This window comes from Polyodon spathula, chromosome 13 (assembly GCF_017654505.1).
Source record: "Polyodon spathula isolate WHYD16114869_AA chromosome 13, ASM1765450v1, whole genome shotgun sequence".
Classification (NCBI taxonomy): domain Eukaryota; kingdom Metazoa; phylum Chordata; class Actinopteri; order Acipenseriformes; family Polyodontidae; genus Polyodon; species Polyodon spathula.
The window spans coordinates 2,427,240-2,450,535 of NC_054546.1; the positions used below are offsets into that span (position 1 = coordinate 2,427,240).

General features: G+C 37.1%; 1 protein-coding gene across 1 annotated transcript in view; it reads right to left on the reverse strand.

Annotated features, from left to right (window-relative positions):
- LOC121325192 (VPS10 domain-containing receptor SorCS3-like) overlaps positions 1 to 23,296 on the reverse strand; it is a 133,460-nt gene that overhangs the window by 36,194 nt on the left and 73,970 nt on the right. Inside the window, exons 4-7 of the mRNA XM_041267524.1 lie at positions 20,677 to 20,835; positions 7,697 to 7,770; positions 4,982 to 5,046; positions 1,236 to 1,354 (exon numbers count right to left, since the gene is read on the reverse strand). Coding sequence (XP_041123458.1) covers positions 1,236 to 1,354; positions 4,982 to 5,046; positions 7,697 to 7,770; positions 20,677 to 20,835 — 417 coding nt within the window. The remainder of the gene's footprint in view (positions 1 to 1,235; positions 1,355 to 4,981; positions 5,047 to 7,696; positions 7,771 to 20,676; positions 20,836 to 23,296) is intronic.

Sequence of the window (23,296 nt, forward strand, 5' to 3'; positions counted from 1 at the left end):
ACAAGTCGAAGAAGCGCTGGGCCGGCCACCTGGCAAGGAGGACCGACGGCCGATGGGCACTGGCCGTGACTGAATGGCTGCCACTCGACATCAAAAGACCGCTCGGTCGTCCAGCCACTCGGTGGAGAGACCAGCTCCGACAAGAAATGGGACGGAATTGGATGTGCCTGGCACGAGACCGAAAGGCTTGGGTACTCCGCTATGGTCTGCGTCGACCAGACTAATAGCTGGCGACGATTAACAGACCGATTGACATTGACGTTGATGTGATTAGAGGTGGATCCTCCTTTCAGAAACATAACATAGTTTCCATTCATTTACTATCAATGCAGAATGACTGGGTGAGATGTGTTCTTTATTTTGCACAACATAAAAGGTTTTAAAATGGTGACCGCCAAGGCTAGCACACATAAAACTGATTTCTTAAAAAGACTAAATCGTTTAAGTTGCTTTGGCATGTATTGATATAACTCATCATTGCATTCTAGGGAAATTACCAAACACACATGCTCTAAAGACTCCTAGAATAAGAAACAATATAAAATGAAGAATAGGCAGATTATTAATTACAGAAATTACATACAATGATGAGTAGAGCACTATTGTGTTTTATTCACATTAAAAACTTAATCTTTCAGTTCTCTGAAAATAAGGCCTGTCAGCAATCTAGCCTTGCACAATAAGCTAAAAAAGATTACTGAGCAAGCAGAGAATCAGGGGTTTACAATACAAAGTTCTTTTGATTGGTCTACACAGACAGTGAGATTATTTTGAGTAATTCAATAATAAGATGGTTCGGTATTTCTCCTAAGGAAGTGTTTAATAGCATTGCACCAGCTTCCAGCTGTGAACTTGTGTGAATAATATATCTGTTTGGTATATAAGTAAAGAATGCCAGTTAAAATGTGCTTATGATAGACAGTGATGACATATACCCAGAATGTAATTAATGTAATAATGTTCTGTGTATATTCAACTTACAGTGCCGAGATGAGCAGCTATACCTTGTTGAGTCTGTAGTAAATCAGTAAAGCCTGTCTTCCACGATGATATCATTTGTTTAGCCACATTTTTTATTATTATTATTATTATTATTATTATTATTATTATTATTATTATTATTATTATTATTATCTTACCTGAGCTAGATTCAAGCCCAGGCTTTCAGATGTGAAAGTCAGCTCTGCTTCCTCACCCCCGTTGCTTATATTTGTAACTCTGCTCAAGTGCAATACCTGAATGAACATATACTCATCCTGAACCACGAGGGAACTGCTGTCAATGTATCCAGGGAAAGGGTGGCTTCTGTCCAGCTCAGAACAGGCTTGAATCCTGCAGGTAATGTATCGAGCATCTGTTGTAAAAAAAAAAAAGAAAAAAAAAAAGATGAAAGAAAAAAGAAAAAAGAAAAGATTAAAACCACTACAGGCAATTAGAAATTCTCTCAATGCAATTGGAATTGATCAAAATAGCATCCTACCCATGTAAAGATAATTAATATGGGACAATTGTGTACCAAGGTTTGGGAAATTAAACATCTAACAGATGTGCAAATGTAATCAATGCCATTCAGTTAAATATATTATATCTATTGAACTATTCTTGAATAAAATATTATTATTATTATTATTATTATTATTATTATTATTATTATTATTATTATTATTAATTACACCACAAATAAATGGGAATCTGAGGATTTGACTAAAATAGATTGTGTTTCCTTAGCGTTATTGCTTTGGTTTCTTCATAAGTGCAGATGGCTATTCCCAAAATGAAACCTTATGGAATAGATGGGAAAACGAGGTTGTTCATAGATCGATCCCTATATCTTTATTTAAAGACAAAGGTTGAGATCCCTGGAAGCAGAAGGGAGCGGTAAGTAGGACAGAGTGCGGGCTAGAAAGGACCAGACCTAGGAAAGAAGAGCAGGCAAGGCCCACTCTAGTAACAGACCATCGAAGCTGGACATGGAAGCTTGGATAGAAGGCGGTTACTGACTGAGGGTGGCGATGCCGACACGAGCCCAGGGGCAGAGGACCTAGCAACCAAAATCGGATAGAAGGATGGTCACAGATTAAGGGCGGCGATGCCGACACGAGCCCAGGGGCGAAGGACCCAGCAACCGAAGACAGGAAACAGAAACATCTAACAGATGTGCAAATGTAATCAGTGCCATTCAGTTAAATATATTATATCTATCTATTCTTGAATAACAATTATTATTATTATTATTATTATTATTATTATTATTATTATTATTATTATATTATTATTAATTACTCCACAAATAAATGGGAATCCGAGGATTTGACTCAAATAGATTGTGTTTCCTTAGCGTTATTGCTTTGGTTTCTTCATAAGTGCAGATGGCTATCCCCAAAATGTAACCATATGGAATATATTATTTAAAGACAAAGGCTGAGATCTCTGGACAGCTTCCAGATGAAGTCAAGTCCTGCAACCGTACTGTACCTTTAAAGCCCCAAGAGACAACTGCTGATCCATCAGCTCATGGGATAAAGTTATAGGGTGGAGTTCTTCTCTAATTACAGCTGTTCACAGTGGGTTAAATTCAATCTGAACATTGCTGAATTTGGGAAATTCACTATTAAATTAAATACAAAGGAAAGCACATAAATCAGAATAAAATGTGCACTTTCAAAGTGTTTTTCTTAATAACGTGCATTTTCAAAGTGTTTTTCTTAATAAAATGTGCATATTCTAAGTGTTTTTCTTAATAAAATATGCACATTCTAAGTGTTTTTCTTCAGAATGACCATACTGTTCCATTGTTCTAAAGGAGGTCTTTGTTATCATTTCTGTGTCACTGTTTTGCTTTCAGCAGCTTTTAAATTACAAACATCAAAAATGCTTATTAAATCTGCTATAATATGGGGGAAAAAAGTATTTGAAAAAGCTAACGAATATGAATATGAATTTTCAAGTACAAATATCACAAAGCATTTTGTCTCCCAATCAGAGACATTAAAACTTTGGAATATGCTTGTTCTCCAATAGAAATAAGTGGGAGAAACACGTACAACAAATGGAGAAAAACCCAGCTGCCTAACTATAACAGTGCCTAATCACATTTTAGTGATCCACATTGCTCAACAGTTGTTTCAGAATTACTATTTTATAAAGGATCTCTAACCTACAGTTCACGGGGCGTGAGCTGGGGGGTAGGGATAGGGCAGAAGAAGCAGAAGGGAGCGATAAGTAGGACAGAGTGCTGGCTAGAAAGGAGACCAGTAGCAGACCAGCGAAGCTGGACATGGAAGCTAGGATAGAAGGTGGTCACAGATTGAGGGCGGAGATGCCGACACGAACTCAGGGGCCAAGGACCCAGCAACCGAAGACAGGATACAGAAAGTGGTCACTGACTGAGGGTGGCGATGCCGACACGACCCAGGGCCAAAGGACCTAGCAACCGAAAACACATATGAGGGTTATGACTTGGGGAGCCGTACCTCAGAGGAAGACAGTCCCGGAAGACCAGGACATGAAAGGAGATAGAGAGGGAGAGGTACCCAGCGTCTGAGACTTCTGTAAAGGGGCGCTTGTTAGACCCCAAATTGGCTGAGACTTCACGCTTTCTGGGACCTGAGATAGAGCAAGGCATAGAGGTTAGTACGGGACTCGAGCATGAGTAGCCATGTCCCGAACTGAGACAGAGTATAGAACAGAGCCTTGGGTGAGGCAAGATAAGCACAGGTCTGCGAAAGAACAAAGTGTGGCCGGGGGTCCGCTCTGACTCATATGGTGAGAACCCCCCTGAAGGTCAAGGGAGGCTGAAGCCTGCCCTGAGGTCGGGGAAGTGAGATCACTTGCCCCCCAGAGACGACCGATGCGAAGGCATGTATGAGAAGGTGGAGAAGGGGAGGAGGAGGAAAACGAAATGCTAGACAGCGAAGGTGCAAGTGATCAGGGCTTAAATAGAGAATAGGTACTAATTGACAGGAAATTGGAAGCCCCCTGCTTCACGCACCCTGAACTATGCAAGCTAACATTTAAATAATGCTGTTCTGCATATTCGTTGTATTATTTTCTTATTTTAATACTAACATAGTGAGTTACAGGATGCACTGTCTTGGGTGGTATAGTTGCATCCAGAGTGGAAGTAGCTCTAACGACATTGCTTTTTTGTCTCTTAAGTTTGCATCTCATTGATTTGCCCCAATAGATATTAGCAACATGACTCTTCTAGGGGTAACCCCCTCACCCCCCCTCCTCTCTGAATTATGTTAAGCACCCTACTTGAAAGCAGTGCAGCAGAAAGTGGGAAATGATGACAAAGGTTTCTGGCCCCTCTAGCGTGACACTAAGCTGTTTTGACAACTTTGCTTTCTCATCTGCAGCCAGTATATACTGGACTACTGGTCTTGTTTGAAAAAGGGCACGCCATAAGGAATTAACCATTCCCCACTGGATTTATAATTTGCATGGATGCTACATTCCAGGGTTACTATTACGTTTCTTCAATGCAATTTTAAAATGTTATTTTTTTTCTTTTAAGCGTTCTGTTTTGTTTAGCATCTTTCTAATCTTATAAAATTCCAATACAGTACATATATATTGTGTGGCTAACACTACTTACCCATTAAAGCCATTGTTTCCCTGAATAATCAATTGATGTACGTGAACCTGGTCGTAGTTGAGTACAATCATACTGAACAGAAGCTAACAGTATGGACACTGTTAATATGTAGGCAATTATTTCTGAAATGGATAGCCTTGCATATGACATACTGTACAGACCTTGATGGTACTGACATACTCCTTAGTCATACTGACACTTAAATATACAGTGTAAGGGACAATAAGAAAGAGACCATGTTAATCAACAATCAAGCAGTACATTTATCAGATGTCTTATCCAGTGCCATACCCTTGGGACACAGTTCATGCAGAATGGATTCTTAGTTTCCCTGTTTGACCTCTAATGCATTATGAAGAAAGCACTTTTAGAATTACTCACGCCCATCCGCAGTCCGTGCCTCCATGTGTATGAGATCTGACTCCTTGTCTAAGCCGATTACTGACCTGGGATGGAATTGAAGGAGAACAAACAATGAGACAAATAGGCTTTGGGGAATTGAGCCCCGGTAATTGACAACTTTATTTGTGTCCACTTGAACATATCTGCAAACACTTGACTTTCTAGCTGTTCTTGGTTAAATGTAATCTATACCTTCCACCTGGCAGCAATGTATCATAGATCCTCATTACACAGACACTCTTCGTGGGGGGGGGAACTGTAATTCTACTGAAGCATTAATTTTTTAATAAATTGTGGCAAACAAAGCAACCCTAAATTTGCTGTTTTTCTTTTAATAGTGGTGTTTCCTGCATCCAATTTAGCATTGTTCCATCAGGTACTCATTCATAATATTTTCATGAGTGTATCGATTTAAAGACGCTTGATTTGTATTTGATCAGTCTCAATTCCTTACATACCCTGGAAATGGTTGCTAGGATCATTATTTATAGAAGCATAAAAAACCAGCGGAAGATTAAACAAATACATATACAGTAATCTTCCAATCCGTGTGATCTTTAGGGGTTGTCTAATAAATAGTAAGCAATCAGCAATACCTGTCTTAAATATACCATGATATTTTTAGGTTGGTTGGTTCATATTAAACCTACAATGTATGTATGTATGTATGTATCAGCAATGGCAAAACAATAGATTTGGGACACAAATTGCACAATGTTCCCGAAATAGTCGTACTGATATGCTATCATGGTACTTAAATAGATTACTAGTGTAGTAGAGAAAAGCTTCAATCAGAGCAAAGTATTTAGCAGATTCTGCTCTTTACAAGAAAGAACTTGCACTGTTATATAACGCTGAAGCAATCCTGGAAAAATCCTGGAAAAATATCTAAAACAAGGAAGTGAAATATTCTGACATCAATGGAACAAGCAAAAGAGAAAAGCAAAAGACCCCAGAAGCCTTAGCTAAATGTACAATAATTTAGTCCATAGGGCAGTTACATATTTACTTTAAAATTTGCTTCAGCTGTGAGCAATTTACATCCAGATAACAGTCTGTCTCAAAGTGCATGTAGCTCAAAGGTGTCCCCTCACTTGAGAAACACAGCTATCACCTGCAGCTGCTGTATCTGTTCCTACTTCATGAGCAATAATGGGTTAGTAGAAAGTAGCAGGTACATAACTCTATATAACACACTGATGGGCTTTTTAATGTCCCTTATTCATTATTTATCATTTTTATTTTTTCCCTTCAACTCAGGATGTCTAAAGAGAAATATAATAAATTAAATATATTTCTCCAAGAGGATAACTTAAAGTCACGCTAAAGCAAGTGCCTGCAATTCTCTAGCAGTCATGGGGAGTTGAACTCCAGCCACTGGAATAATGAAAGATTGATGCACTTAGGCACAATGCATTGAGCCACTTCTGTAAAGTCTGATAAAAACCTGTCACCAGGGATGATGTCATAATCTGTAATAGAAGCCTGAGGGTCCATTGCCCAGGAGACCTTGGTAAAAACATTATAAATGCATTTAACATACCAAAAGCCTAGAGCAAGAAGAAGATGGTAGCATACTGGAAAGCACATTTATTATTGTGCCAACATAAAGACTATACACAAGTATATAGTGCTGTATTGTTCCACTTACTCATACTGGGATCTAGAGTAATCTAATTATGTGTCATTTAGATCATTTTCCTACCTCTGTTGCAAAAAAAAAAGGAAAAACCTCCCTTTGTGGGAAATGTTACAGCAATTTTATTCCTAAAAGACTATGACAGTTCCATGAGTGCTCGGTTAAGGGTTTTCCACTGTTGCTTGATGATCAACGCCATAGGGTGCCATCAGTATGCAGTTTTTAATAATACAGAATACATATATGGAGGGCACTGCACCATATCAGCACCAGATATCATGCATATTACCTTTAAAATGTGAAGATTATCTCCTCTGTCTACAAAATGACTCAACTCTTCCTCTGCTGTCCTAAATGTGAAGCATTCGTAATTACAGACTACAGTGCTTGCCTGTAACTGTGTCCTTCTATGCAAAAGGAGCATAGCACATGAAAGTCAGTTTTTATTCCATAAATGTCTTCAAATAATACATATCAGTGAATTAGTCAGCTTCCTTAATGCATAGCCTTCTGTATATCAAACTACTAAATGAATCCAAATAGAAACACACATTAAATAGCTTCTACTTTATAAATGTTTATTCTGCTACTAACATGAACTGGTAAGGAGCAGAGCTACAGGGTTCCTTCCAAGCTGCCGGGAGTTTGAGCACCAGTATTTTTTAAATGCCATTTCCCTGTGATGCTAATGCCTTTTGCTGTCAAAATTCACACACACACATACACACACACACACACACACACAAACACACACACACACACACACACACACACACACACACACACACACACACACACACACACACACACACACACACACACACACACACACACACACACACACACACATGCACGCACACACACACACGCACACACACACACACAGTTGAGTGGCTTTAACCCATCAGCATCCTCCCATCTGATGAACAGTTATGTTGTGCAAAGCACTGCAGGACTGCACCCTGTAAATCCTGTCAAAAAAGCTTTGCTTTTTGATTTAAAGAAAAAAAATGAAACCTTAAGAATGCACTTAAAAAATGTAATGCAAAACTTACCAGTAGAATCTGTTGGGGTTGACATTCTCATGTACCAGCTGCCATTTCCTTCCAAAATCTATAGAACTGTATAACTGAAGCAGGAGAAAAAAATATAATCAATTTAGACAAGTGAAACATTTGTAGGCAACCCAATTCCCAACTGGAGCTATTAAACTGATTTGTGAGTTTTGGTCCCTTAGTCATTTAGTTTCTATTCAAATAAAAATTCTATATGTTTTGCTTTGGAACAGAACCTATCACAAATAATGAATTATTGCTAGGCTTAGCTTAGTAGTGTTGATTTCTTATTATTTTAAGTAACAGGTTGATACAAAAGGTTACAAATATTTGAAATGATTGAAACACCTTAAAGTAAATTAATGAAATTGTATGCACATTAATAAAAACATCTGATTATTTTAAATGCATGTTGCTTATCAGTGTTCGAACCCAAGATACTGATAACACAAGCTCTGAATAGACCTCCAGACAGGAGCAATCAGACACTGTCAATTCAGTTTCCACACATCAGCAATTTTCATGTGTGACTCAGAATGTATACAAAACTGTCCTCAATTAAATTACTTTTGCTTGTAACTCACAGGCAAACTTATTACAATAACATTTTGATGTCAACAATGAGCATCTTGATGCACAGGCTTTTAATGGGCTTTCAAGGATGCAAATTGAAATCCAGACACAAAAGTTTAATGACCATGTTACGTGAAGCCTTATTGAAAAAGCAAAAGCAAGTTTTTAAAAATGCTTTCTGCTAACCATGCCTGCTAGACAGCACCTCCTATAGACGTTCAATGCTAGAAAGGTCTGGATTTAGCAAAGTAATGGCAAATGATCAATTATGAATAAACCTTGCAGTTGCTGAGTTAGGAACACATTGTTTACTATAGCGTTTGAAGTAAACCTGTCAAAAGGAAGTATGTCATGACAACCAGAAAAAATAGGAGCCTTCTCAAAGTAGGTGTAGATGATCCAATTTCAATACAGTTTTGTACAAATATGAAGCCCAAACATGGTTAATAATAGTTTTCAAGTCCTGGAGGGCCTTTAGCGTGGCTCAAGGTCTGATTTGTGTTTCAAAATTAATATCTCTTGCTTTGCCCCCTATAAAATTTAGATGTAAAAATCATTTATCACAACAGCGTCCTACTTCATCTCAGATTGTACCATTGTACCATGTTCACACTCAACAATGACAGATTGTGTTACTGAGTTACCTTACAACCTGATACTATTTGTCACAATTGTGACATCCTAAATTCCAAACTTCTTTGCTGTCATGGAGAACGTTATCTAGTTTCCTACTGTCTGCCACCCATACATCATAATTTGGAAAGTCAGGGAGAGAAACCCAAAAAACAGGACAAAAACAGATTATTAATTTTGGTTTAGAAAGGCATTATACAGTGTAGACGCAACACATATTTACACCCCCCCACCCCCCACCTTCCCACACACACACAATGCTATCCATTGTGCACTATGGCTACAGGCAAAGTTATACTGTATTAATAAGCCATTTTGTAGATCAAGTTATAATTGGCATGACCCTCAAGACACATATTGTTAAACATATTCATAATGTGGGTTTCCACTCTGGGTCTGTATTCTTCTATATACACAAAATACTAAAGCTTACTGAAGATAGAAAAACTACTGTTTAGAAAGGTAAGTGTTTCTCAGCTCCACAGATGGTCTGTAAAACACAGAGGTTATGCAATAGTCCCATTCATGGGCTGTGTTATACTGTACCTTACCCAACACCCTGCGTGGTGCTTGTGATAGTATGCAGGTGCTACAGTTTACAAGGTGTCTCATGCTAAATAAGGCTGGTTATGTACACATGAACGCATGATGGAGCAACAGCCTGGCAAAGTCCGTACCCCAGCACTTTGACTGACATGCAATTACACAATAACATGCCACCTTAATTATCTGTCTCTAACAGCCAGGCTCATAAGCATATACCTTTCAATCTCTTAGCCATAAAACTTTTTATAAAATCAATAGGTGCATTATGGGAATTGCATTCATTTTGAAAAAAAAAAAAAAAGCTGATCTGACAAAAGAATATGTATATATTTAAACATTTGCCAAAAAAAAAAAAAAAAAAAGTTTAAAATAGCAATATTTGTGATAAATGCAAAATCCTTGGTAGATATATATATATATATATATATATATATATTTAAAAAATAAATAAAGGTTATTTTGTAGGCAGTACAAACAGTTATTATCATTCCAAACATTCCTGCAAGTACAATAACTCTGGGAAATAGATTCTAAATGAGAAATAATTATCACATTATGCAATCAGATCTACACTCTTATCACTGGGCAAATAACCTATACTGTATACAGTACTAAAATGCATTAAGGCCCCCAAGACTAGAAATCAAATATTAAAAATAATTTTTCAAAAATATATTACAAGTGACATTATCATTCAGACCCCAGCTCCCAGCTTCCTCCAGAATGGTCCTTTTAGTCTTCCTCCTCCAGCTCGAAGGAGGTCCTCCAGGAAATGGTCCTTTTAGTCTGTATTTTTAGACCCCCCCCCCCCCCCCCCCCCCCCCCCCCCCCCTGTTGACCGGGAGGTGGTGATGTCTCCTATTGAGGGGATACAAGTTCACACAGAAACAGAATAAGGTCAAGTGCTTCTAGGGTTGCTAACCAAAGAAGAGCGAGGCAGAATAATCTGAGTCATTGCATTATTGTAAGTGTTATTCATCTACCTCTTGAAATGTGTTCTCCGTCTTTATTGAGGTTCAAGGTTTCGCTGTTTCAATTGCATTTCAAAAGTATTGCTCGTTTACGGTACAAAATTGACAGCAGTTGAAAATGATGTTTCATGATTTTAACCATAAAAAATATCCTCACTTTCCCACATGCTGTCCTAAGGGGAAAACCTTTTAACAGAATAAGAGGGTCTTTCTGTCTCCATGCCTATTACCTCCTTGGATTTGAGCAATTTCTAGCAAATTAACTGTCAAAAGATATTCCAGTGACCTGGTTTAAAAAAGAAAACAATTTTATTTTTATCTTTCTAATATCAGTTTCAGTTGTGGCATTTAGATTGCTGGAAGGCTCCATACAACCTTTTGAAAAGTTTCTTTTGTTAAGTCACTTTCAGTGGTAAAGCATATTTCTCTACCACTCAATGTCGCTAAGGTGAAGCCTCTTTTCATACAGTCGACTACACAAGAGCTCTGCACTGCATCTACTTGTAGCCTTTTTTTTAACTGAAAATGCTATGAAGTAAGGTTCCTTGCTAATCAAGCCGTCAGTTAAAATCTCCAATGAGCTGGATTGCGTGAAATTTCTGGATTAAAGGATCACCGATATTTACTATTCGAATGTTCATCTCGTCTTGAAATTAAAGCTGTATCTCATTTGCCTAATTTAAATTTATTGTTTAAGAAAAATGCACTTGACAAATTAAAGTTTATTTTTTTATTTTATTTTATTTTTTATTGTAGATGGTACAAAACACTCTGTGGTCCTGACTTATAAAAGGATTGTGCACGTTTTACAACATGCAATTAACATGTGATTTGCGGAGGCAATGTCTCTGTGCCCTTTAGCCCTTGATAGGTAGGTAATTCTGTATATGCATATGTACAAAACCACTAAAATTGGGAGGGGATTTTGTAAATGAGGTCTATAAAATATTCTGTTTAATTCATGAAAGCTGCTGGTAATTGTGGGCCTCGTATCTGCTTGATTATTTTAAGAACTCTGAAAAGCAGCCATTAATTTGCAGCAGTCAGGCAGGCTTTAAGCTATATACAAAGCAAGGTAATGTGGGAAACTTGTCTGCAGCAAGAAGGAGACATTGTTTTCAAGGACAAAGAAACATTTAATAACATTTCGCAAAGAGCTCATTTTTTAACCTTTCTGATCAAGTCAGTTTGTATATTATGGTTTAAAATACTGGTACTGTATTGTTTTGCAAACTCCAATTTTCAACACATGTTTCACAGCTTATATGACAAAACAGAAAGTCTGCAATAGAGAATATAGAATCCATGTAAAAAAGGTTCTTAGAAAAGCAAGGTTCTAACGAGACCCTTTACTTCTTATAGTGTAGGCATTATTAAAAGAATGGTGGAGGAGATTAAGAAAAGATGGAACGATACCACCTCCACCGTAATTTTAGTAATGCCTACAGAATTTATAATATGGCATGCTATTACCCTAATCATATCTCTAACCCTAACCCTAACTCTAAACCCAACCCTCATCCTAACCTTTAACATAGCCCGGCTCCAATTGTAATAACACAGTAAGAACTGGGAAATGCATTGATTTGCATTGGCCGTTTTATGCACAGTATTATTGTTGTTGTTGTTGCTGTAGTTGTTGTTGTTTATCAGTTTCAATTATGATGTAATCCAAATATGGGTGTGGTTAAAAAAAGAAAACACTTAGGCGCTATGTACAAAAACAACTAAACAATCCAGCACCAGAACCTATGCCACCTTGTGTCAAGGCTGTGGTTTGGACAAACAGTGGTCTGACCCAGTATGAGGTACAGATCTTAAAAGAAGTGTCCAGGCATTCTGCAGCATGCTCAAAACATGAGCACACACTGTCTCAGTTACATTTCCTTTTATAAACAAGGGTTGGCATGTATTTTCTTACACATGCTCTCACTGCTAGAATATTGATCACAAAGTTTGTGATGCGTGAGGATGTGTTTTTGGAGCGAATGTAAGATAAGCCTGGCTGGAGGGAGACATTTGTATTGAACCTTTTAAGGTGCAATCAATTTGTATGGGGAATAAAATACAAACAAAGTAAAGGAACACATTCATTTCCATAAGGAATTGACCTCTAAGCATCATTCGGGCATGACTTGAAGGGATGAAAGAGGTTAGAATTAAGATATTCCAATGGATGAAATGTGAAATATATTGCAATTCACTTCAGGAGCAGGAAAGATTCTTTAGAACAACAGTACAACTATGCACTTCTCCTTTTCTCTTTTTTTGTCTGTCTGGCTCTCATTTTCCTAAGATGTTTGAGCTCATAGCCTAAAACATGTCATGCCAATTATACCCCAACACTCAAAATCCTAATCCTAACACTTTTGCCTAAATGAAAGGAGAGCTAAATATTGAAAACGAAAAATTAATCTGTAAATTAAATATGTAAAATTGTTATAATATCAATAAAGGCAGCAACTCTGTACGTTGTGTCTCTAATTGCCGTGTATTTACATAGCAGTAGCTTAGTAAATGCACATATACTTATATATAATTACAATGTTATTATGCATAGTTACAATGCACTTAATGTGCAATTAAGCACAATATAGCTCTAACCCTAATTCTTTTCTGATACAATTGTGTACTTACATATATCGTGCAAAAAGATGTACAGGTTAAGTACATTGTATCTATGCACAATAACATTGTAATTATGTGTAAGTACACATGTATTTGCCAAGTAAATGCTATACACAGTAATTAGAGACACAATGTAAAGTGTTACAATAAAAGTTTACTGTTTTATAATCGCTTTAAAAACCTGATTATTGGGCATTGCCTTTAAAAGCTGATTATAGGGCCTTGGTGGTTGACCTTGTCTGTATGGTATCAAATACCAGGTGGTAATGTCCTCTAAGCAGGGTTTTATATCTTTAAAAAAGGACCACTTGGTACAATAGTTAAATTGTGTGTTTTATTTGAACATCATTGCGAAGTTGGCAATCAGTGTGTGTAACAAATTGCGTTAGAAATTGATACATTCATTTGCTACACAAGGTAATGGTTACAGGAATCAGCACTGGTATTTACATTTACTGGATCAAGGATGACCCAAGCCATAGTGCATTATTTGTCAGGAGGTTTTGTCAAATAAAGCTCTTAACACTGCAAAATTGAGACACAATTTATCTACAAAGCATTCAGAATGTGAAAAAAATAAACAATTTTAAACAGGAACTTTGTCATCAGCAGCTTTCAATGTGTAAAATGGCAACATTCCTTGCTGAGCTGGTAGTGAAGATTCAAGCCCAGGAATCTCATTAAGTCAGGTACGTTACATAAATACTTAACTCTCTGCAGGTACTTCTACATATACACATACAAGTTAGTTTCACAATGCTGTTGTGAAAAAATGTGTGGCAAGTGGTCTGTGGGAAAAATCCAAACCCCAAGGTGGTCCCTGCATTGAGAGAGGTTCCGAATTGCTGGGCTACAAGGTTCTACTGTAGTTCTTCTGTCGTGTCATAGACCCTTTTCCTGCTGTCTGTCCATGAACATTTAAGCAATGTAGGACTTATACCGCTTTCGGACTAGTCTCAACACCAAATGAATTACTTTGGAAGTAAAATAAATAAATTAATAGATAGATAAATAACATGGAAGTGTGTTTGAAGGCAGGTGCAGTGCGGCAGAAAGAGCCGTGGAACAGCATTGCAGTGCCAATGCTTTTTTAATTCAAACTATAACAGCTTCTAAAAACAAAGAAAACAATAAGAATACTCCAAACATGAGGGGTATTAAAACACCAGCGTTTGTATAGGTACAGCATACTGCATTACAAAGTCTAATTATCACATTTGTTTTTACCTGTTACTGTTATCATTACACGTTAGCATATATTGCACAGTATTTATCCTACGCCTTTCAAGAGAGAGCATGTGCTTGTATGCAAATTAAACACCAAAGCTTTGCATTGCGGTATTCAGGGCTCTAGTCTAATCAATTAGGCTAAGCCATAAGTTGTCAGTTACACCTGTACTCTCCTAATGGTATAACATGTCCTTAATTGCATTTTTATCCAAAAACTGAGCTACACATTTAGATTCCCGGTATTAAGAACTTGTGAAAGACTAGCACTGGCTTGAACAGGATAATGCTACTTTATTTAATAAAATCTGTCCCACTGACTTTTTCTGTCTTAAGCTCTTACTGGTATATAATATCACATAGGGTAATTATCTCCTAATCACCAACACAGTGACATTCAGAGATTCACAGCCTCACATATTTGGAACAGCTTATCTCTTTGAAAAAGAACCTTATGACAATTCTCAAGGTTCACTCGAAGCAGTATTTATTGTTTGCTGTCTGACATTGACATTGCGATAACTGTAATTCTGATTTTAATCTTTGCATACTTCGGATAGCAAAATCCAAGTGTTAGCTTGGTGATATGCTACTCCGATTAATTTGTAGCTACATTAGCACACAATATAAAGCTAATGTCATTCACATGCAAAGTGTCCAAAGCCTAGATGTTAAAACCAATATTATGCATTACTCATGAACTCATTCTTGGTGGGTGGGGGGGTAGGGAAGGCTAAAGATTAACATCCAAAACAGGCAGATTTTACTGTAATGTATATTTATCGATACCTTTTGTATCTGCAAATGAAGACAGCCTCTGTAAATGATAAAGGTATGTGTGGCTGGGAGTAGGAATCTCCAGTCCTGTTCAGGATGATGTTGTGGAATAAGGACCCAATTAGGCTTTACTGTTATTAAAAATATAAACACACGGCTGTAGCCTCACACCTAGTGCTGCTTCCACCTTGCATAAGGCTCCTTCAGGTGTAGGATGGCCAATGGTTTGGTCTGCTCTTCTTTCTGGTGTCATGTATGTTGTTTTATATTGGATGTTGTGGTTATTCACAGACGGTCTGGCCTTATATTCTTTAGGTTGCAGCCCTGGTCTGCCTTTAGAGTGCAATACTGTTTTTTTTAGCTGTTTTCAGACTATTATATAAAATTATGTTTGTGTTCTTGGTTTGGAAAACAACACATGGTTCAAAAAGTGAATTCTTGAAAAGCATGTATCCTGGCAGCTTGAATGCCAACAATAATCCTGCCCAATCTTGTGCAAAACAATGGAAAAAGTTCACAATTTAACATAGTTGACATTCAAATTACAGCTCAATCCTGATGAGGTCTCCTTTCAAATGAACAAATGACTGCTCAACAAACTAGAAATGCCAATCGGCTCCTGGGAGGATAAAGGGTATTTGACACATATCACCCTTTTGGGCCTTCTGCTCTCAGAAACATAAAAGGTCAGGTTCAAGGCAAAATACCACAGCGCTTGTGTAAGATTCCTCCTGGTCATTGTTAAAAACCCCACTGCTTTAGAAGACAGCTGGTATTAAAAATAATTGTAGCAAAATGTCACTCAAAATCAAAGTCCTCAACAATTGAAACCAAGTATTAGTTTATATTCTATCTTGTTAAATCAAGTTATAGTATGTTATATTTATTCTATATATTTAAAAATTTAAATTAATATATTAATTATCAATATATAAGTATATATTATATATATATATATATATATATATATATATATATATATATATATATATATATATATACACTGTGCAGTGAAAAGGGAAAGGGTAGAAAAAAAGGGGGAGGCTTACAATAATTGCAGAAGTGAGGCTCAGCCGACTACACTAATCCTACTGGCTCACCACTCCTATAATGGTCAAGCTAACCTTCCACTTTCTCCTCTCCAACCTCAACACTGGGTTTCACCTCTAACCGTTAATCATTCCAAACTACATGAAAGAAAGCTTTGGAGTGTCCTTTTATACATACATCTAATTTGTGATCCAATATTTAATTTAGGCAACACTTCACATTAGGTCTCTAATTGCTGTGCATTGCATAGTACAATGTTATTATGCGTAGGTACAATGTACTTAATGTGCACATCTTTGTGCACAACATGTAAGTGCACAATTGTATCTGAAAAGGGTTTTATCATGCAAAAAGATGTATGCATTAAGTACATTGTAATTGTTTAAGCACACGTATTTACTAAGTAACTACTGTGTAAACACACAGTAATTAGAGACACCTAGTGTAAAGTGTTTCTGTAATAAAGACAAATAGGCATAGGCCTTGTCCATCTAATTATTTCAATGTATTTGAATCAAACAGCTTTCTATTCAATTGTTATGTTTTCCATTCCTGGCGATGCCAAGCATGCATATCTGATTGAACTACACTGAGTTTGTGCTCTGTCCTTTTACAGCCTGGGTCTGTGATTCACACATCAAAACATGAGGAACGCTCTGCCTGGAGACGTTCCTCTTGAGATAGAGCAGCATAGTACATTTCAACTGAAGTGCTATGTATCAAGAGGGCCTAATAACTCATTTTAAACCGAGGGAGGTGTATTTATTCTCTGTTGTCTACACACAACAATATAAAGAGCACTGGACAGTAGTAATGTATTTTAGGGACATTTTCTACCTATCTACAACCTGTATTAATTTTACAAATCAAACACAGACCACTAAGAAATCAAAAACCTGTATTATCTGCAGGGGACTCAACCATGTTTGATGATGGTGTGGAGAAACTTGTCCCTGTTTTCCTAAAGCATATTCTCCATGAAGATGACTAATACCCTCTCGACCACAGTCAATCGTTTACAAACACTATGGATAGACATTAACATGACAGACATTGATAAAGAAACTTTCTAATTATTATTATTATTATTAATTAATTATTATTATTATTATTTATTATTATTATTATTATTATTATTATTATTGCTAAATTACTAAGCACCATGAAGAATGTTTACATTTGCTTCTTATAGGGAGCCACTCTGACATATCACATTTTCCTCTGGAATACAAGATTCTAAAATAGGAAAAATATTATCCTTCTCCAACAATGTACAATTCAGTACATTAAAGCTAGCTGGCAAGTACAGCATGTAACCTGGCTTATGTGGTTTAGTTCTTGAAAAGAATAACCCCTATTTGTTAAGAAAAAAAAAACAGACTGAAAGAAATCTGATACACCAAGTCCCAATAGTCCTTCGTGAAAGTAATAGGATTCAGCCAATAGTGTAAGCTATGGAAAAGTCTTCAGAGCTGCTGCCCTCTAAAAATTCTGACCCTCTCCTGTACAAATATGTCCAGAGCAATCAATTTCAGTGTGCCTGGACCAAATAGCTGTAGTACAACTTGGTACTGAAATGATGTTTTTACCACAGAGGCTGAAACCTTCTTAAAGAACTCCCACTGCAGAAACTAAATGCAGAAAAAAAGCATCAAAACAGTTCCACTGACTATGAAGGACCACACTACCAGCTGAGAGTACACACCATAACCCCCAGGCTGCAGATTGGAATACAGAAATGCAGATATGCAACTAGGAGTGTAATAAACAGACCTGAATGTATTGAAGGAGTCAAGAATAATTGAGTGTGTCAAGGGGAGACAAAGAGTTCCTGTCAATCTTTGCAATCCCTAGAGTCCCTGAAACAACTGAAATTAATTACTGTACATTTTAAATAGAGACCATTCCTTGAGGAAACCTTTTCTATTTACATTCAGTAGACATCAATCTCACATCTATTCTTCCTAGAACATTCATATTCACAAAAGAATAATCACAGCTTATTAAAATAAAGGAAGTCTATTTAACAGACTTTTGTTTTAAAGCATATAGCACAATGGTTAGTTGTTGTGTGCTTTGACTTGGAAACAACAACATTGCTTAATCAGCCTATAGTGGACAGGTTATAACCATATTGGCTTTCACAATATTCTCCAGATATAACTATCCTCACTAATATGCATGACCTTAGGCAGAAAGATGAGGGTTTGGGTTTAGAGGATACGTATATTTAAGTGATGACAAAGGTTTGGTTCAAATAAGGTCTAGGTTAGTCATGGTGTGGCAACATGCCCCAACGTTGGGCTATTTATTTGTGTTGTATGTTACGTGTAGTGTGTTAATGTTGGTGTATAGTCATTGGTACATGAAATAGAAATGGGTCTGTGTAACACGAGTGTATATTTGTATTTAGGCACGAGGATTGCACTTTTATTAATTCACGTGCAGTTGTACCAAGACTCCAATTGAATGATTGATTAGCAGTCGAGTCTCGGTACAGCTGCATAAAAGCAGCATGTTTTCACTCACTTGGGGTTGTGTGTTTAGTGAGTGGAGAACGGGTGAGGAGAGGAGAAAAGTAAAAACGTAAAGTAAATCTTAATTTAACTCAACGTGTTTGTCTGTGTAGTTCGTTTTGTTTGTCTCTTTATTTTGGCGAAAGTGCCGTGTCCTGTGTTTTGTTTGTCTTACAACCTTTTATTTTCTGTCTGTTTCATTATTAAATGCTGAGAGAAACAAATCGCTCAGCTTCACAAAACTCCACCTATCTGTTATTTATTTGTTGGTTCCTTGTTCTGGCCTGACGTCCCTCACCACAGCTGTCTTTGTGACACATGGTTATTCCCATTTCTATTTTACCCCATTAGTTAAAGGTTAACCCTCACCGACAAGGCTATTAAAGTCAAAATAACAAAACAACTGCTTCGGCTTTGTTTCACTCTTTTACTATTCATGCTGTGTATATGTGTCCTCAATAAAGGAATTGTGTATGTAAATATAATGCTTCAAACAGCTTTTTAATTATTACACTCAGAAAAAAAGTAAACTTTTCAAGATTCACACATTTTTTGCACACAGTTAGAAAGTGAAATATTTCAGCATACTAAATTTTACATGTGGTGTGCCCATAACTTGAACTGTAATCTGTAATAATTGTACTCATATTGTAAGAGTGCACAAATGCAGCTTATTTTCTTTTTCTTTTAATCATGTTCAAATTATATTTAAAGATGATTGGCTTTGGCTTGGCATTCAAGGGAGTAAGATCTCGAAATCTCCTGTAGCCGGTTTTTCAAAACTTCGGGAATTGGATTTCTACGTTTGATCTGGATTATATTGTGCAATTGGGTTTTTCAAAACATCGATATGCGATGGGGATTGCTGTGATCTGGATCTTGTTTTGGTAATCCGATCACACTTTTAATCACAATTAAATGTTGCAAATGGGTTTTTCAGAATTTAAAGCAGAGATTAGGATTACTTTGATCCAAAACAAAAGGATTATTGTGATCCTACTGCTGAGGTGGATTTAGCTTTTAAATGATCATAGAACAGTGATGTTTTGTTTGAATTGTCATAGCAAACACACACTATACATACAAATAGAGTGTTAGAATATAATATTTGCATATTTATTTAAGTTTTGTATCCATGCAAGCAAAAGGGAAAACATTTATTTAATGGTATAGCTTTAATTAAAAGACATAAGCATACTCCTCCTTTAAGCTTGTCTGAGAGATGCTGGACTCCCGACCGACGAGGAAGATGATGAAGATGTAGTTATTTCATTTCTGCTAAGTAGGCATAAATAAAATAACCATTATTTGCATGCATTATATCTGCACTAACAATAAAGTGATTTAGATTTTGTTAAAAAAAATATATATATATATAAAACAAAATAAATAAAGTTGTGTATTACTCATTAATACCACAATCTTATGTATTTTGTTAAATTAGGTTATATCATAAATAAGGTCTCTTTAAAAAAAATAATAATAATAAAAAAAATTAAAAACTAGCCTATTGAAAAACTGGATTTCGTTTTTGCAACCAGATAGGCGCTCCTATAAGCGGCGTGCTGGTCACAGAGAAGGCAAAATTACTGTACCAACAAATGTATCCAGCGAGGTAAGGCAGATTTCTAAGCAAGTACAGGCGATTTTACTAGGAATGTTTTAGTTTTAAACAAAGCACAGTTGCAAAGAAGCCAAGCTGCAGGGAAGCATTTTGTTCCTGGACGTTTAAATCTGTGTTTTTGCTAGTTACGATTTCAATGGTAACTTAAATGTAGCCTTTTTTACATGTATAATATTGTTTTAAAGACTTTAGAACCATAACAATTTGAGTATTGCATTATTGTACTGTATTCTTGTATTATTCGCCAGATTGAGGGTGTAGATAGCAGGTGTCCGCATTTAATAATTAGACAGTAAAGATCATACAAATGTTAACCCATTAATAACTTGAATAATATTCCCCATGTGTCTTCCATAAGGGAATCAATATATTCCACTTTCCTTTTCATGGCAGACTTTTTAAAATTTAGTACCCAATAGCAACTTGACAGTTCACCTTTTGGTCGTGGCTGTAAGACAGAATCCAGTCTTCATGTCTTGGATGAAACAGCAGGCTCAGAATGTAAAAGTTGAGACGGAATTTCTGATAGCTGGCCCCTTCATCTGAACTGATGAGTAGACTGCTTTCAATCTCTGGATCACTCAGAAGCATTATCTGTGGAAGACATGAATAACGGCTTTTGTTCACAACATTGGTTTGTCACACTGGTGAAACTCTGCTTCTTATTTTAGCAAGGAGAAAAAATGTAAATGTAAAATGGTATATAATCAGGAAGAAAAAAATTCAGAATGTGAACCCATGTTATCTTGCTAGTTCTATAATTTAAAAAAAAGTAAAATGTCATAATGTAATGTATTTGTAATAATAATAATAATAATAATAATAAATAATAATAATAGCATAATTCTGCTGTACAATCTTTCTATGACAGCATTGGGGTGCAGATGAGTATAACAAGCACAATGGGCTGAATTTACTTTTCTCAACAAGATTTGAATTAGAAAAACGGCAGCACATTTGTCACTCTCCTCTGTTTCTGGAGCAGCAGCAACAGATCCTCCCGGGCGGTGATTTAGATAAATCGTTTTTCATTAGGAGCCAATAAACAGGCTGCGGATTCAGAGGCAGTTTCCCTTGGCTGGGGCTTCCTATTTTGCCATTCATTATCACTATGGGGATGGCAGGAGTACCCCCTCCCCCCTCAATGTCTGTGGGACTTGTCAGATGTAATTTATTGGTTTTTAAGGTTAATCATTTTCCATAATATTGGAGTAAGTGACAGCATTTATTATGGAGGAAAATTACATTTCACCTTGCTTTTTTGCTTCTCTTGCCTCTGTTCCACACTAACACGTGGAAATCCTGCACAAAGTCCTTGAGAGTACACTAGAGAGTACAGTATAGACCAAATATATACCTGATGTGCCAAGTTGCCAGGTTGGGCATTAACTTGGCTTCTCAGTGGTTGCCCCTGAGCTTTAATTCTCTACTATGGTATCTCAAGAGACTCGGTCCAACATCTGACACTTATCTTTAGTTTACTCTAAAATGCATATTATTCCCATGTAGCAGGGAGAGATCTGTGCTGACTCTGCTGGCGTGTTCACGGGCTGCAGGAAGAGGGCGGCAGTCGTCCAACAACCGCCTGTGAGTCATGGCAGTGACACGGGGAGGTGGGAAAGTGGGTGTGTGGACTTTCCCCCTCTCTGAATGTCTGAGAGGCGAGTCTTGGGAGATTGTTGGTCCTATAAAATAACGCTCTGCTGTTTCCTCAGGTCTGCCCTTATAGACGCGCTGAGAGTGCGTAAACCAGCCGGGAGAGAAAAAGACACGAAAGTGTCACAGTGAGACAGTGAGAGCGGGGAACCCTTGGGCAGACCCCTTAAAAATATAACAGAGCAGGCTAGTTAGCCGGCAGCGTAGGACGGAGATCCGGGTCGCACAGGCAGCTGCGACCGGGATATTGCTGCAGAGTGCAGCACCTTTTATTTGTAGTTTTGTTATTGTGTTATTTTTTTCCCTTGTTATTTTTGCCTTCTGTTTTTCATTATTATTTCTTTGAGCACCTGCAAGGCGCCGGTATTGTGTACCATCGCTTGGTATGCCCGTGGTTCTGTTTACCATCGTTGGTAAATAAGACCACGGACCCACAGCGCCATCTGTTGGGTAAACTTAAAAATAGCACCCGAGAATAATACTGGGCACCTGTGCGGTGTTGCCAAATCCACCTGTCGGCGTCCTGTGTCAGTGATTTACCCACCACCCTTCCACACCCATGATACAACTATGTTGAGTTTTTGCAAATTACACTAGAAATGCTTGTTATACTTTAAGTATAAAACTAGATCAAGCACTTGACATCAATGTAACTCAAGAATGCACTAGAAGTTAATATGCCCTACCTGCTCTAAGAAACACCATCACAAGATTAAAATAATTGCCTCCTCGGATTTTGTCTTTGTTCTTCCATCAAAAGTGGTTTGTGAGGGTCAGATTAATTCCTGTGCAAATCCGAGGCTGGTATTCAAACCCAGCCACTTCTAATTGGTAGTCCAGTTCACAAATCTCCCATTCTTAAATTCTTACCAATACAAATTATTTACATTAGGCCATAATGGAGGTTAATCGCTTTAAAAACAAAAGGACAACATAAAACGTTGATTTACTTTCATTTATATTTGCTATCTTAAAATTACAGAATATAGCTTGTACATTAAACTTCCTCTTAATAATTCTTGTGTGTCACCTGAGTCTATGTTACAAACTATATTTAGGATTGCTTAGTTTTTCTTTGGACTTGACATGATGAAAAATGAGGCCTCTAAATAAAATGAGCTTGTATTGGTCTGTCTATCTGTATTATAAAGCTAGCAGGACCCTTGGGATCTACGCAGGCCTATGTCTTTACAATGGCAATACAATTGTCAGTCTCACAGTTCAGGAATAAATAGGTGTTCATGCTTCCACATGTCAGCCCATGTGGGATTTCAGGAAGACCAAAAAATTGTCCATTAAAAAAAAAATCAGCAGCCCTTTTTTGATGCCTGTGCACCCAGAGCCCTGTATTTAAAAAAAAAAAGGGCTGTCACTTAGAATTTCAAGTATTCCGAGGTGA